The sequence below is a fragment of the Aristolochia californica genome, unplaced genomic scaffold (assembly GCF_029961685.1).
Source record: "Aristolochia californica isolate CCGP_79_NKW_82.1479 unplaced genomic scaffold, dmAriCali1.0.hap1 SCAF_10, whole genome shotgun sequence".
NCBI lineage: Eukaryota > Viridiplantae > Streptophyta > Magnoliopsida > Piperales > Aristolochiaceae > Aristolochia > Aristolochia californica.
Window position 1 is genome coordinate 33,260,409 of NW_027181771.1, and position 15,637 is coordinate 33,276,045.

Genomic DNA, 15,637 nt, shown 5'->3' on the forward strand with positions numbered 1-15,637 from the left:
GAGAGAGGGGAGTATTTAAATGGAATGAGGCAAGGTTGCTACGTTGTGACTGCCACGAAAGTAATCAACAGAGATATCTTCAGTGTTTTCTTACGGGTTTAGTGTTCTTGGCTACTTTAGGAGATTAAATTAGGGCAGGTACGTGGAGGGTCCGAGTGGTTGAATGTTGAAACCAACACCTTCTTACATTGAATTCCAAAACTTTTAAAGGGCGGCGCCCACCCAACCTGGCGCTGGCGCTGGCTTCGCGTCGCTCCATTCCTCCACATTTTCTTTTCTTTTCTGCTATTAAATAAACCCAATGGACGCAGTGAGGTCCCGAGGACGAGGGTGATAACATCGTCTCCCTCGAGCTTCTCCTCGGCTCTGCTCTAGGATCTGACTCTGCTGAGCTTGAGACTAGTATTTAATACCCCGACTGTTGGGTAGTGGATTTGGGTCACACCACCCTCCCTTCTTTCTGTTTTCAAAAAACTAAAAGAACCCTAATCACAGTTGAGATCATTTAATTTGGAAATGGATGATATGGAAGGAGAACGTGGAAGAACCAGAAGAGTCGATACTCAATCCATCGCCTTATTTAACAGACTACATACTGCAGAAAGTTTTTTTTTTTCTTCTTTTTCACGGCTACTAATTATGGTAATTAAGATCGATTCACGGTCGATCGTCGTCATATAAGAATATTTTCGTCACTAAGGTTGTTGAATTTCTTTTTGATCTTTCACTGTTGTTGCTGTGACAGCCGAGCTGATCGAGCTCTACATCCAGCCTATAAAGTGAGCTTACTTGGAAGGGATTTAATTCTAGATGTTTCATGTTCACTCGTATAGATCAAATTGAGTATGTAGATAAATATAATATTAGATTTCTGTGGCGTAGAGTCCTTGCTGAATCAACGACTTATTTCACTGCTGCTTACCACAGTTTCAAACAGGTAGATATCACCATCAACCACCTCCTTCTCTTTCCGATATCTTCTTCCTTTCCCCTGATCGAAGCAAACATTAACTTAAAGCCAAGCAAAACTAGGGGATTCGGGAAAGCCCTTTTCCACTATTCCAATTTGACGCCATATTCGATCCTTCAAGAAATAGAAAAAAAAAAAATCGACTTGGGTACCTGCTTTTAAGAATTATTAGCTCTGAATACGCACCTAAGGGTGATTGGTGTTTCGAAATGAGAGTGAAGCAGGATAATGGGAGTCTGCCAATCCATCCAAGCACGTGTTATGGAAGCATTTCTATCTTCTGCAATTAAGTTGGCGGCCAACGAATAAGGTCGGGGTGGAGACACAGGACAATGGGGACATGGTTAGGAGTTGGAAGTGATTGCTCACAGTCACGGCCTTCCTTGTCGATTCAAAATGACGAAGACCTTCGTCTGTTGGTTCGTAATCGTCGTGTACGTGCTTCTTTTAATGGCTTCTTGACCTCGTTTCAGTTATACCAAGGCGCGAATATGGCTTGTGCTTGGCTTCACCTAACTTCCGCAGCAGCGATTATTGTTTTTCAAGTTTCTATTACTTCATTAATGCAGATTAAACCAGTTTGCTGCAAAATAAACTGGAGACGAAGACGAGTCTGCTTCAGTCTTTTCTCTGTGTTTTTCTCCATTGTTTTGCCAAAACAGAGGAATCAAATATTCAATGTGAGAAAGGGTTTTATAATCTCATTAAAGATGATCAGTGTGTTAATCTTATCATTTACAGGATTTTTTTTTCATCATCTATGAAATGAAAAGAAAACAAACCATTCTTACTTAATTAGGTATTAAGTAATTTTACCCAGTTATACATTCAAAGTTTAGGAATAGAAGCAGCTTCCATTAAATAGCTGCTACAAACAGGTAGGAAGTCTGGACCTGCTGAGTTTGTTAAGAAGAGTCATTGACTTGGCAACTTCACGTGAAATACTTGACTTTAGACGCTTATACTGAGACAACCTGATTGAAGTTTAGGTCTTTCTGAGTTCGATCATTCAGTTCAATCTTCTCTTTTGGGCAGCTTTGGTTTTTCTTTTCTTCCCAGTCTCGTCTCACAAACCTTGATATTATTGCCTTTTTTACTGGTTTTTGTCACTTTGCCGAATTAGAATTTTTGCTGATTTATCTCTAGACCTAATTTAATACTGGCACCTTATAATTTTGCTAAAAATGGTTACTCATTCATATAAATTTTTTATGAAAAAAGACGAGAGGAAGCTTCAATAATCCTATTTCATTCTAGAGCAAATCACATCACCAGGCTCCCAAATTTTTTAAGGGAAAGCTGAATGGGAATGAGTATCTCGACGACATGATCGAGCTGTTCGATGCATGCAATGACTTGCAGGAACGATGCGATCGATTTCTATGGTGGCCTCCCTTTATTCCGTCCGTTGTGTTAGCTCCCGTTTCAAACAGGAGAGCCTGGTAAGGGATCATCGCATGAGATGTGATGGGTGGCTCCCCATTAAATATCAACCATTAATTCTTTAACAATCTATCAACTATTGAACATCACATCGTAATGTCTAGTTTGGCCCATAGGTTGTGATATTTTCACAGGCATTGGCCATGGATGAGAGGAGGTTCTCTCCTTCCTCTGTCAACAAGAAGAGAAGGGGAGACAGAGAGAGAAGAGGAGGGGGACGGATAATCATGGTCGCACTTACACCCCTTGATCGAAGAAATCTGATATTTGCTCAATGCCACTTTCTTCTTTCAAAAGTTGTTCAGTATTTTTATCTCCCTCCAGTAATTATTCACGACTTCTACGATTGGTAAGTCTTTTCCCCTCTGGTTCTGTCCGATTTACCTTATCCGACTCGAAAAATAGGATCCAAATCGGTTCGAATGTAAAAACGAGAAGGTAGCAGCTGACACGCCACAACCACCTAGAATCTGCTGCGACAAACCCATGTTGAGTGCCAAAAAATTCCAGGTTGAAGTCTGCAGAGCAAGTAACCGCAGCCCATCGCAAAACTGGTTTTTCCGCTCCGAGCTTTTAAATAGCATTGACATTGAATTGAAGACATAACACGGAAGATCGCCTGGCATCACACTGCGAGTTTGTCTGTTCGATAGATTTCGTAGCTGTTGGAAGCATTCTGTGGATTCAGTGCGGAAATTCATCAAACACTCAGAGAGACCAATCGACTAAAATAATCTTACACGTCAGAGCAACCTAAAAGATCGCGTCAGTGCGGCCATGAAGTCATCCATTATTGTGTCTCTCGTTGCAAAGCTTGACGCAGACACGCGAACGTCCCAACCCATTTTTTCGGCAGCGTAAATGCCGAAGAGGCAGGATGAATGTCAGCAAAACAAGGAAAAGTCCGTCTCTATCGGGTTTTAAATTGTGGAGACGGAGACCATTGGTTGGCCAACATTTGGCAACATTTTCATTGGCCCCCTAAGGTCCACAAGACCGTGGTGGCAGGAATTCCACATAAGGCCACCACAATCACTGAATAAGGGCACAATACTGTAAAGGCCAATAAAAAGCCTGCGAAGATGCAAGCCATGGAAAAATCCTTGTGTTCACACACTATGAAGGAGCTGTAACCACTCTTGTGCAGCAAAGTTAGTACTAATGATCAATTGTTTGCTCCCTCATAGCTTCCTCTTTGAACAGCTCAAAATTGAGATGGAATCAAGTTCAGTAATTGTCAATACGTTTTTTGTTGGATTTGAAGACATTCGATTTGAAACTGCCCCATTTCTCTTACGTTAACTTCCTCTTAAACATTTAGAAAAATAATTAACAAATTTCGGAAAATAGGAATGACTGCTTATATTTCAGCAAGGCTCGGTCACCGTCGCATAGTTGGCATCTGCTCGATACGCATATCATATGAGCAAAAAACGTAATGATCACAGAAGGATCGTTTACAGATGGAGAAATGAATGTTATTAAGCAGATGCCAACAGAAGAACCCACAGTTCCTTACAGTTGCAGTAGCATTTTTCAAGTTCCTGATTCCTATTAGCAGACGCATGCATGAAGACACAGAGAACGCAAACTACTGCTTGATTGCGCATACTGGATAATAAAAAGAAGAACAGAGAAATTGGCTTCTCATCATCAGTAACATTGCTAATTGTGCCCGTGAATCTCAAGGGCTTGGATGATTGGTTTAGAAATTGAAAACTGTGAGACTAAGTTCCATGGTCTGATGTGTCCATTTATTTCTCATGACACGGTCACCACTGATGCCAAAGCTAGATAAGACCTGCAACTCTCTTTACATTAGTTTGTCGAACATGTTAAATAGCTTTAAATTAGTGAATATTAAAATGTACAAGGGAAGTGACTCCAGATCTCTTTTACAATGACTGTAGTACATGAATCCTTTGTATTTTCCAAGATAGAGATATGGCTGAGTTTTCATCTATATGTAACCCAATCTCCATGAGGATCAGTATGCATGGACATACAAGAGATGAGGTAGCTGAATCACCTTCTATAATGTGTCTCCATAATTATGGAGAAAACAAAATCTGAAACGCACGGACAGAGAGGACATAAAATTATTCAAAACTGTCCTTCTAAAATTGATCATTATTGGAGATAAGAAGAACATGCAGTAACATCATTCACCAAAGCAAGTGTCATTACTTTATTGATGCTTCTCCAGTGATAACGTAACCTTCAGTTATCTCTATCAGTAAACACGTGCTTTTGGTGGGAATGACTCAATTTCATCATCCAATGTATTCATGTGGACGGGTCTATAATCAAGCCGTACTGCCCCATTATTCCAGTACCTAAGAAACAAAACAGCACAGAGACTCTTAGAAAGTGAGCGTGGGAGAGAGAGGAAAGAAGGCAAAAAACAAGTTCTGCAAGAAAACTAAGCTCATAATATTCAAATTTTATGTTCTTTAGAGGTAACAAATTGAAAAAAGATACTTTTATTTTCTATCCTAAATTTCCTGCCCGGTTTCTGCTGGAAGCCACATTGAAGCCATTGAGAGAAAGGAGGTTCTATTGGAGAGGCACTTCCTCATATTTTAGGAATCAATAAGTAAATTAGATGGAGGTTGAGAAATATCATCACAACCAAGTATAGATGCATTGAAAACTGATGGCTTTCTTTGGGACTCACCCCAGCCATGATGGCAACCTCACCAAATTTAATCTGGATATTTGGATAGCTGGGAACACCCTTCCTTAGGCTTCCCCATTAACCTTTAGACTCACTCACGCCCTCAAATTTGGACCTCAGTGCATACCATATGGTAAATAGTGCCTGATCCTTGGGATCATAAGTTGAAGTATTTCCTCTCTAAAGAAGCAGCTTATGAAATTTGTACTCTGCTGTCATGGAAGCAGGAAATGACATAATGATTTGGAGGACAAGCTCTTATACATCATATATAGCCAGCTCGTAGTATGTCTCTGTGCCTTTGACCCTTCTACCAAGCCAATATTGGCCAATATCTTGGGTCATTCTGAACCCCTCCAAGATTGCTCATTTTGTTTCATGTGCAGTGATGATATATGATCCTCACTATCAATCAACTTTAGAGAAGTTGCAACCCAATGGAAACTTCCGGACTTCATAATGAACCAATTGAGATGGTGGAGCATCTCATTCTCTACAGTCATTTCATACAGCAACTATTGAGTGCATTCTTTTGCAAGGTTGATCTCAACTTTGTTAGCGATTATCTGTCTCAACTCTTCTTGAGCAGTCAATGGCTGTCCTCTTAGAGACAACAGGCAAGAAAATATGGTGCCTAACTAATGCAGTTACATCTTGGTGTGCCTGGAAGGAAAGAAAACGGAGAACCTTTGTGGTCAAAGGTTGGTGATTTCATAAAAATGTGAGGCACAACATCCTTTTCTGGGCCAACAAGCTCCTTGAGCTTAGCCACTTTCCCAATTCCATGTTTAGAGAGACTTGGAGGTCTGTGATCAATCTGTCAAGATACACTATCGATAACCCCAAGCTGTGTTCCTTTCTCAAGATGAACTTTGACAGCAGGTCCATAAAATCCTGGACCTACAGGCAGAGATGGCATTATAAAGGACTACATCAGTAAGGTCTGTCTTGTCTTCTGTCCCCAATGTCAAGATGATTCCATGAATAAAGAGAGTTAATAGTATCCGTGACTTCAAAAAATTCTGGTCACTTCACTATGCCTCTCTTGATCGAAAGGGACTTGGCAATCACCATCAGCTGGGCTAAGCGTAGAACTCCCCCAGCTGCCGCTGTCACCGTCGTAGGGCAGGGCAAGTTGTTTCAAGATCAAGGGCATTCATCCATCCTAGATAGTTTTTTTGGGTCCATGCTCTAAGAAGTGCCAATAGCATCTCCAATTTTCCTTGTGTCTATCCTCCTTAAAAAACTCCCGTTCATCAAATGACTGTATCACTTTTTTAATAAAAGAACTATTAAACACATAAACAATGTAACACCTGCTTTAGTGCTTAAAAAAGAAAAATATCTGCAAATGCATGTGTAAGGCAACCAGGACCCAACTACAATAGTTTTGAATGATCAAAACATGCTTCACATTGATATAACTGTAAACCATAGTGATAGAAATGATCATTGAGTATGTGTCAAATGTGTGTTCGTGTGAGAGAGAGAGAGAGAGAGAGAGTGTAACCCCAATGTATGTTTCATCCAATTTTCATCATCCCGTTTCTGCAAAAAAGGGCAATATAAACATCGAATCAAAACGAAGGTGACTAAAATCTTGAAAGTTTCTAACAGACACGGATTCTCACTGTAAAATCTTCACGAGCATGTGCTCCTCTGCTCTCTTTTCTAGCCTCTGCAGAATGCATAGTAATGCATGCATTTATCAAAAGGTTTTCCAGTTCTATGGTTTCTATCAAGTCAGAATTCCTGCATCAAAGGTTAAAAAGAACACATTATCCGCAAAAAGAGTTGCATGTGCGAATTTGGATGACAAATCATTAAAAAACCACTACCACAAGCAATATGTTTTACCATATCAGACTTCGATCACTCAACTTTACATCATCAAAGCTCTCCCAAACTTTGTCTATCAACTTACACCCTGAAATGCGAAATGTGCTATACAATCAAGAAAAAGTAGAGTAGGGAACTTAAACAAATGTCATTTTCTTAGGTTGAGCTCCCTTCAAACTTTTATGATGGAACAAAATAAATATTCAAGAGGATAAAACCAAAAATAACCATGAAATTCACAAGTCCCAAATGAATTTTTATTAATAGTGGAGGCAGATAAGACACTTGGAAGAAAGACTACTTACCCTCTTCTAAGGTTTCTTGAGTCCGAAATACAGCTGCATTATTCTGCATGACTCGTTGCATGCTGACACGTATTTTTGAAGTAGGCAGTGAACCATTTTTGTTCCTCAGTCTATCAAGCCATGCAATTGTCTTTTCCCCAGCATCACTTGCCAGAGGTTTTTGTTTTGCTCCTATAAAAACATTTAAGTTGAAAATAGTCATTCCACACAGTTAGTCACCATGTTACAGAGAATTTTTAAAGAATTTAAAAGAGTAAAAGAGGATTATACCAGGCTTATTAATCTCTGCAATCCTATTGGCACAAGCTCGGCCAAAAACAACAATGTCAAGAAGGGAATTTGCACCAAGTCGATTAGCTCCATGAACTGATGCACAAGCTGCTTCTCCAGCGGCCATTAATCCTGGAACCAAGGCATCTGGATCATCACCTTTAATATGAACAACCTGACAACCAAAAAAGGCAACAATAAGGAAAGCAGTAAGTAGAAAGCAAAATCAACACCAACATCAATCCCCTTGTTGGTGCTTCATTTACCTCCCCGTGGTAGTTTGTGGGTATGCCACCCATATTATAGTGTACTGTGGGCAGAACAGGAATGGGCTCCTTTGTAACATCTACACCAGCGAAAATAGCAGCAGTTTCGGAGATGCCAGGAAGTCTCTCCTTAAGCACTTCTGGGGGTAAGTGATTCAAGTGGAGATATATGTGGTCCTTCAGAGGTCCTGTTGAAAGACAAGATAACACTTAACTTGCTGACTACTCTAAAATACAAAAAAGAAATTCAATGAAAAAGGAATACGGCACTTTAATCATTTTGAGATCCCAGAATATAATCAAGAGGCTAAGCTCATTCTAGATAGTTAGGATCTACATGTAAAATACAGTGTCAAAAATATGACAACTGGGAGCTCTTAAACTGAAATATGTCTTCATTTGTAATCTCATTGTCCAAGTACAAGGGAAGTAGATGGAATAATACCTACACCGCGACCTTCACGGATCTCCATTGTCATTGATCTTGAAACAACATCTCGTGATGCAAGATCCTTTGCTGTTGGGGCATATCGTTCCATAAACCGTTCACCTTCACTGTTTCTGAGAATACCACCTTCACCTCGGGACCCTACACAGCGCACATGAAACAGGAACAGAAGTCAAACAGTAAGAGCATTGCATCCACATAAACCAGTAAAAACAAAAAGTTCAGGAAGTTGCACATTAAATCTGAATGAGGTTTTGGGCTCCCTAGCTATCTGCTCAAAATACAGAGAATAGAAAACTTCTAGGACCAAAAAAATATCAACCTTCAGTAATAAGGCATCCAGCACCATATATACCCGTTGGATGAAACTGAACAAACTCTAGATCCTACAAAATAGATACAACACCAAAATATAGTAAGATGCATGAATGAGTTCAAACAACTTCAATACTGACTTTGAATATACAGATACCTCAAGAGGTATGCCAGCACGTGCCACCATTGCATTGCCATCACCAGTACAGGTATGAGCTGAAGTTGCAGAGAAGTATGTCCTACCATAACCCTAACAGGTGATATGATATCCAGAAGTTCAAAAGAAGTAGAACGTAGAATTTTCATTAATAATCATATATGTATACATGGTAAGACATTTGTGATCCAAAAACACAAAAAATTTGTACCCCTGTGGCCAAAATTGTAGAAGCAGCGCGGAACCGGTGAATTGTCCCATCTTCCATATTTAGTGCAATCACACCTTGACAGGCACCTGTATCATGCACAAAAGATAAGAACATGACAAAAAAGTCTGGTCTCAAACCCTGACATCTGTAAAAGCTGATGCACACATATAATCATCTCTTGCAAAAGTAATGTATGGTGGTCCTTATATGACCTACCACAACCAGATAACTACTTCTTTCTCCATCAAATTCATTGGCCCACTTTGGAGTTGGAATATTCTTTCTCATAAGAATAGATAATAAAATTCCATTCACCCACAGCCATTTTGTGCAAGTCTGGTTACATTTAGGGTTATTTTCACATATTTGCATGTCTATCTTCATTAAATATAAAATTTCTCTACAAGACTATGCCCTCAAAATCAAAGAAATACTCAGCATAAGATGATGTTTGCCTTGTTCAGATTGTTCTACTTTCCAAACATTAACAGATGCCACCTCAAAGATGTCTACAGACTCAGAAACCCCATTCTAAGATCGGATAAGAAAAAATCATTGGCAATCTGGGAGCAGAGAAGGTTGATCACATTGGCCACCCTTAGAGCGAGCTTGTTGCTTGGCTTATGTACTGCCAGACCATTTCTGAGCTAAGCCGAAGGGGAGCTCCAGGGCTACAGATGGGGAAGACCTGAAGGTGACACGACCTCAGATGTACAAGCCACCAGCTCCTATGCGGAAACCTTTGAAGCCCTTGGTCAGGCAAGCGATGAATCCCCTTGCAAAGCCCAAGGAAGCATCACCAGTCAAACCCGTAACTCCGGCTAAAGCAGAGATAGTAGGGGCTAAGCCCACACCAAAGAATACCGACAAAGATGCTGCTATAAGGTTTAAAAAGATCTCAATGAATGTGAAGGCTTAAGATAGCTGACTTTGAAGTCATATGCCAAAAGCACCATATAAATCCCTTGATGTCAAATTTTATGCCTCAAAAGAGATGACCTGATCAAAAAGAGATAATAATAAAAGTTCCACTATGCAGGGAGACATGTTCCTGTTCACGAAACAACTTACCATCACTATCCATGATAAGATCCAAGGCGAAGTACTCGACAAAAAACTGTGTATTGTGTTTCATCGCCTGACCATAAAGAGTGTGCAATAGAGCATGGCCAGTTCGATCAGCTGCACAAGCACAACGATAAGCCTGGCCACCTACAAATTGGAGACAAAACCTATGCATCAGACAATATTACTCAACTAAAGCACATACAAAACCCTTAAATCATGTCTTGAGTCTATACCCTTTCCAAAATTCAGGCTTTGACCACCAAAAGCACGTTGGTATATTTTACCATCTTCAGTCCGAGAAAATGGTAACCCATAATTTTCTAGCTCTATCACTGCCTTTGGTGCCTCTCGACACATGTACTGGATAGCGTCTTGATCACCTAGCAAACATGATAATCCATATGTTGAGAAAACCAAGAAATATTTTAAGCATCAGCATTTGCAAGTAGGTTTTTTAATAGAGATTTTATATCATCATAATTCTATGGCACATTAACAGTTTAAAATACCATAAAACCAGGTTCAATTGAAGTTACAGAGTTTTAGGGCCTTTAGTTTGCTAGGCTCTTTTGTATTGTTCTGTATCTTCATTTCTCAATGAAATTCTAAAATTTTTCCAAAAATAATAATAATAATAATAATAATAATAACAGTGAGGAACTTAGGGGTTAAGTAACAAGAAAGTCAAAGATAGGCAGATCTGAACTTCATAAAGATGCAGATGCAAATTCAGAATTGCAATTCCAGGATTCAAGAACAAATGATAACCGAAAATGCCCGGTGAAACTTACCTAACCAATCACTTCCTTTAACTGTGTCATACATGTGCCACCTCCAGTCATCTTCAGTCATGTTTCCCAGAGCTGCATTGATGCCACCCTGCAAAGAATCCAAGGGCATATTACTAAGGAGCAAAAAGTTTTTGAAAGCTAATATCCTGGTTCTCCTTCAGGGAAAGTCAATCATAAGCTTTGTAAAAGAAACTAGAGGCCCATAAGATGCTGCAAAAAAGTCTTCATACCTGTGCAGCCACTGTATGTGACCGAGTTGGGAAGAGCTTCGTGATGCAGGCAGTGTTGAACCCATGTTCTGAAAGTCCAATAGCTGCTCTGAGACCTGCTCCACCAGCCCCGACCACAACCGCATCATAAGTGTGATCAACAATGGTGTAAGATGACCTACCTACAACCCCCTGCAAAAGCAAAATTGAATAAAACTCAACTTTCAAAACAATATGCGCATGGGAAAAGCACAATTACAAAAAAGATCTTTTGGACTAGATCAAACCATAAAAATAAATTATGTGGCATAATGGTAAAATCAAAAAGGTGACAACCCCAAGAACAAACCAGTTCCACAATTGGACTTAGATACAATAAACAAAAGACTATCATATAGAAGCAAAAGGCAGAAACATTAAACAGAGATCAGAGAGTGAGAGTATTTCTGCAATAACCAAGTTTCTGAAGACCTCATCTGCTTCACAAGTGGAAATTCCATGGAAATAGAACAATTTTCATAGAAATCATGAGAAGCAGAAAAAACACATATCGGGTGGTAATTGAACAGAACTCAATGAGAACACTTCAGATAACACCACAGTACATGTTGCTCCAAAACTTGGAATGTGTTCCAAGAACACGAAGCAAAATAGACAACGACCAGCTGACAGATAGCAACAGCAGATTTTTACCAAAAAATCATTGAAATACAAGTCCAGCACATTACTCTTTTGTCATTAAAACTAGCAATCCAAACGTAGTTAACTAAGTCAGAACTAAAATTAGAAAAGATAGAGAAAGCCTGCACTTCGAATTTAGTGACAGATGGATCAAAGAAAATATACTAATCCGACCGGTGTCCGGCAAAGGAGTAAAGATAGATCCCCTACGGCGATAAAATGAATTGCAGACGTACTACCGGTAAACAGGCAATCAGAAATCATATCAAGCGAGGAATCGCCAACTCAGCCTCAATAAAGATCTCAGAGAAAAATAAAAGAAACATTATAAAAAAAAAGAAAAAAATAGACTAAGCAAGACAGATATTAAAGATTCATACCGAATCGGTAGAGAGAAATCGGGAAAGCAAAGGCTCCTTTGAGACGGATCTATTGCAGGAAGAGGAGAGGCGAAGACCGCGAGAGAGGCAGCGCCACATCGTCGTTTTCCGAAGACTGCAGTATCTTATCTGAAATCAACCTTTCCGGCCTCCCTATCGGTACTGCTGGAGAGAGCTGCTCCGAAGGAAAAGCGGTGAGAAGAGATGGCGGACAAACAAGTAGGAAAACAAACACCAGAGCTACCTTCGGGACGCATATAATTAGCCGTGGTAATCTTGCCACATTATAGTGGTTAATGAACTGTCATGACTCTGACGTGGCTAAGTTTGCACGTCCAATTAGCTCCACGTCATAACCTCGTTGGGCATCAGAGCTTGGATTCATCTCTTATTTGATTTTCATTTTTTAAACACAAGAAAATATCAAATTATAGAATAAAATAGAAAAATTTAGACTCGTGAAGGAAATAATGAGTTAGATTTATCTGATTGAAAATAAATATTAGCATCGTTAAAATGCATTTAACTTTCGCCTTCTTACAAACGCTAATCTATTTTGACTTGCTCCCCTACAGTGATCGAATGAGAATAGATAAGAGGCTCGTGTGATTGACGTGAGAGGGTAATACGAAGTGCATGGATACAAATTATGCCTTGTAGTGAAAGACAATTTCGAATCCACTTTGTTTAGGGTGGCTTTGAAGTGAGCCGGCTCGAGTTCGGCTCGGTTCGATTTGTTATATCTCGAACTCGAGATCAGAATTGGGCTCGTTTAGATTAACGAGCCGAACTCGAACAGAGCCAGGTTCGGCTCGCCGGCTTGCGAGCCGACTTGTTAATTTAACGAGCGGCAAGGGGGAGTTAGGAATTTTTTTGGGAAAGAGAGAGTCCCGACTCCCATCTCTTCCCTTCCATCTTGCGCCTACGAAACTCATACTTCTCTGCCATTTCCATGCCGTTTCAGCATGATTTCCTCACGACAATCGTTGTCCGTCGACGGGTATTCATGGGAAACGGGGGATTTTGGTCTTCAAATCTCTCGTTCTCCCTCTCCCTCTTTGATTCCTCAATCTCTGTCCAAACTTCGATTTTTTCATCTACGATTTATTCCTCTGCGATTTCTTCCTCTTCTATCTTCTTCCTCTTCGATTTCTTCATCTGAAGTTTTTCCTCGCCGACGAACGAAAGCAACGATCCAACGGGAGGTATGATTTTTATTTAATGTTTTATTTTTTTGCATCGTCGATTAATTTCAGCAGTGCTCCTTCATTCTTGGAAAAGTTTTGGAGATATCCCCGAACGGCGAACACTCTCTGTTTTTGTAAGTGTTGATTTTTTTTTTCATTTTTATCTTCTATACGTTTTCTTCCTCTGCGATTTCGGTGTTGATTTTTGTTTTTCATTTTTATCTTATGTACGTTTTCTTCCTCTGCGATTTCGGTGTTGATTTTTTTTTTTCATTTTTATCTTCTATATGTTTTCTTCTTCTGCGATATCGGTGTTGATTTTTGTTTTTCATTTTTATCTTATATAAGTTTTCTTCCTCTGCGATTTCGGTGTTGATTTTTTTTTTTTCATTTTTATCTTCTATAAGTCTAGTTAGCCTTTGGTTGACAGGACTCTGGGATTTGTTGTATATGTTCTAGGTAAAGTTAAATATATCATTTTAATCATTTTTTTACCTTTTTTTCCTCAATCAATAAGTTTATCTCGTATATGTTTTCTATCATGTGGTTTTTTGTTAAGCATGAAGAGAATTTAGCAGACCATGTAGTTGATTATTATCTTATTACTCACCTAAACTTTGACTTTCCAATTCCAACCTATATTGTTATCAGCGGTATTGGTTTTAAATGCATAAAACTTCTGTTATCTCTTAAGAATCTGTCTAAGCTAAAAATGATCATTCATCCTTTGCTCGGCATTGCATTAGGTACTATCGTCATTCATATATTATCCTACATTTGGTATCCTATACAATTTTCCTGTAGACAAAGTCTCAAAGCCCTTCTTCTAGTCACAATATGAGGAATATCAACATTTTCAATGTACAGTGCACATCTATTTTTGCTAGTTCACTACTTATATTGATCTCTGTTCACATAGATTGTGTCCATATTAATTATATTTTATCTAGTAGTGGACTTTTTTATCCAAAATACAATGCTTAGTCTTTATCTTTTTTCTGTAGCTTCTATTGTGACTTGATTCTGTTTTTTTTTTTTTTTAATAACTTGAGAGAATTAAAATTACAATAACATGCTCTTTAAAGCAATTGTGTAGACAAAAAATATGTCCTAACTTGAGAGAATTAAAATTACGATAACATGTTTTCTTTTCTTTATGTTTTTAATTTGTAATTTTGTTTTTTTTGTAGAAGTAAGAATGTCAACACGTCCTCAATTGGCATCAATAATTAACACTAGTTCTAGTGTGGCCATAAATAGTGACTCAACTCCACCAGAGTCACTACCCTCTGTCATAGAAGTGGACCCAGATGAAATTACCATAAATGAGGATGAAGGTGACATTACCCATACTTCAAAAAGACAAAAAAAGTCTCATGTGTGGTTGGAATTCAAAGAAGTATCACTTAATGGTACAAAAAAGGTTCAATGTGTTCATTATAAAATCAATTTAAGTGTTATTAGTAGTGGAGTGACCATACATATGAGTCGACATTTGAAACGTTGCACTAGTAGAAAAGTGGCAATGAGAAAACAAAAAACTTTAAACTTTCAACCAGTGGGAGTGGGTCTAATGTTGATCAGAGTCCATCTGGACTTCCTTTTATGGATTTTGAAGGAAATTATGATCAAGCTAAAATGAGAGTACTCATTGCTCATTAGATTTTTATGCATGAACATTCAAGATAGTAGAAGAGGAGGGATTTAATTTTGTAATGAAGATGACAAATATGAATTATGAGAAAATATCCCGTAAGACCATTAAGAAGGAGTATATGGAGGTGTATGAGGCAGAGAAAAAGAAATTGAAAATTTTGTTAAAAGAGATTAACAAGATTAGTCTTACCACGGATCTTTGGAAGTCCCAAAATCAAAAGATTGAATACATGGTTATTACTGGGCATGTTATTGACAGTAATTAAAAGCTACAAAAACAAGTCTTGAGTTTTGTGCATGTTCCTCCTCCTCCTCGTGGCGTTGATATAGCAGATGTTATTTACAAGTGTTTGAAGGAGTGGGATATTGAAAATAAAGTTTTTAGTATTTCAGTTGATAATGCTGCATATAATGATGTCTGTATGAGAGTTTTGAAAGAAGATTTTTCAAGGAAAAAAAATTGGTTTGTAGTGGAAAGTTGTTTTATGTGCACTGTTGTGCTCATATTTTGAACTTATTAGTCCAATATGGTCTTGTTTAGATTAAGAATATCATTGATAATGTGTGTGAGAGTGTCAAATTCATAAATCTGTCTGAGGCTAGATTTTGCACTTTTTCTGAAATTGTACAACAACTAGAACTTGGTGAAAAGAGGATTGTTATTGATTATCCAACTTGTTGGAACTCCACTTATGACATGTTGTCTTCTGCATTAAAATTCAAAGATGCATTATCAAGATTTAAAGTTAGAGAACCAACTGATG

At 38.6% G+C, this 15,637-nt stretch overlaps 1 protein-coding gene across 2 annotated transcripts; it reads right to left on the reverse strand.

Moving 5' to 3' along the window:
* Positions 1–4,235: 4,235 nt before the first annotated feature.
* Positions 4,236–12,271, reverse strand: LOC137937172 (succinate dehydrogenase [ubiquinone] flavoprotein subunit, mitochondrial). 2 transcript variants are annotated; one of them, XM_068782275.1, is made up of 17 exons: positions 12,031–12,271; positions 10,991–11,161; positions 10,761–10,848; positions 10,203–10,349; positions 9,973–10,113; positions 8,902–8,987; positions 8,691–8,783; positions 8,541–8,604; positions 8,216–8,359; positions 7,771–7,958; positions 7,505–7,679; positions 7,235–7,405; positions 6,948–7,017; positions 6,722–6,842; positions 6,601–6,638; positions 4,601–4,749; positions 4,236–4,482 (listed from the first exon to the last, which is right to left on the reverse strand). In XM_068782275.1, the coding sequence occupies exons 1-16, from the start codon at positions 12,127–12,129 to the stop codon at positions 4,647–4,649; spliced, it is 1,899 nt and encodes a 632-aa protein (XP_068638376.1). In that variant the 5' UTR covers positions 12,130–12,271; the 3' UTR covers positions 4,236–4,482; positions 4,601–4,646. The 2 variants fall into 2 exon arrangements, with proteins under 2 accessions (XP_068638376.1, XP_068638372.1); XM_068782271.1 differs by having other exon boundaries at positions 4,236–4,749.
* Between the last annotated feature and the right edge of the window lie 3,366 nt (positions 12,272–15,637).

Excerpts from the sequence above, each read along its gene's own strand:
- LOC137937172 (XM_068782275.1), bottom strand. The coding sequence starts at position 12,129 with ATGTGGCGCTGCCTCTCTCGCGGTCTTCGCCTCTCCTCTTCCTGCAAT. Across the intron at positions 11,162-12,030 it reads GATTTCTCTCTACCGATTCG|GGGGTTGTAGGTAGGTCATC; the intron begins GTATGAATCTTT and ends TTGCTTTTGCAG. Across the intron at positions 6,639-6,721 it reads ATGCTCGTGAAGATTTTACA|AAACGGGATGATGAAAATTG; the intron begins GTGAGAATCCGT and ends CCTTTTTTGCAG.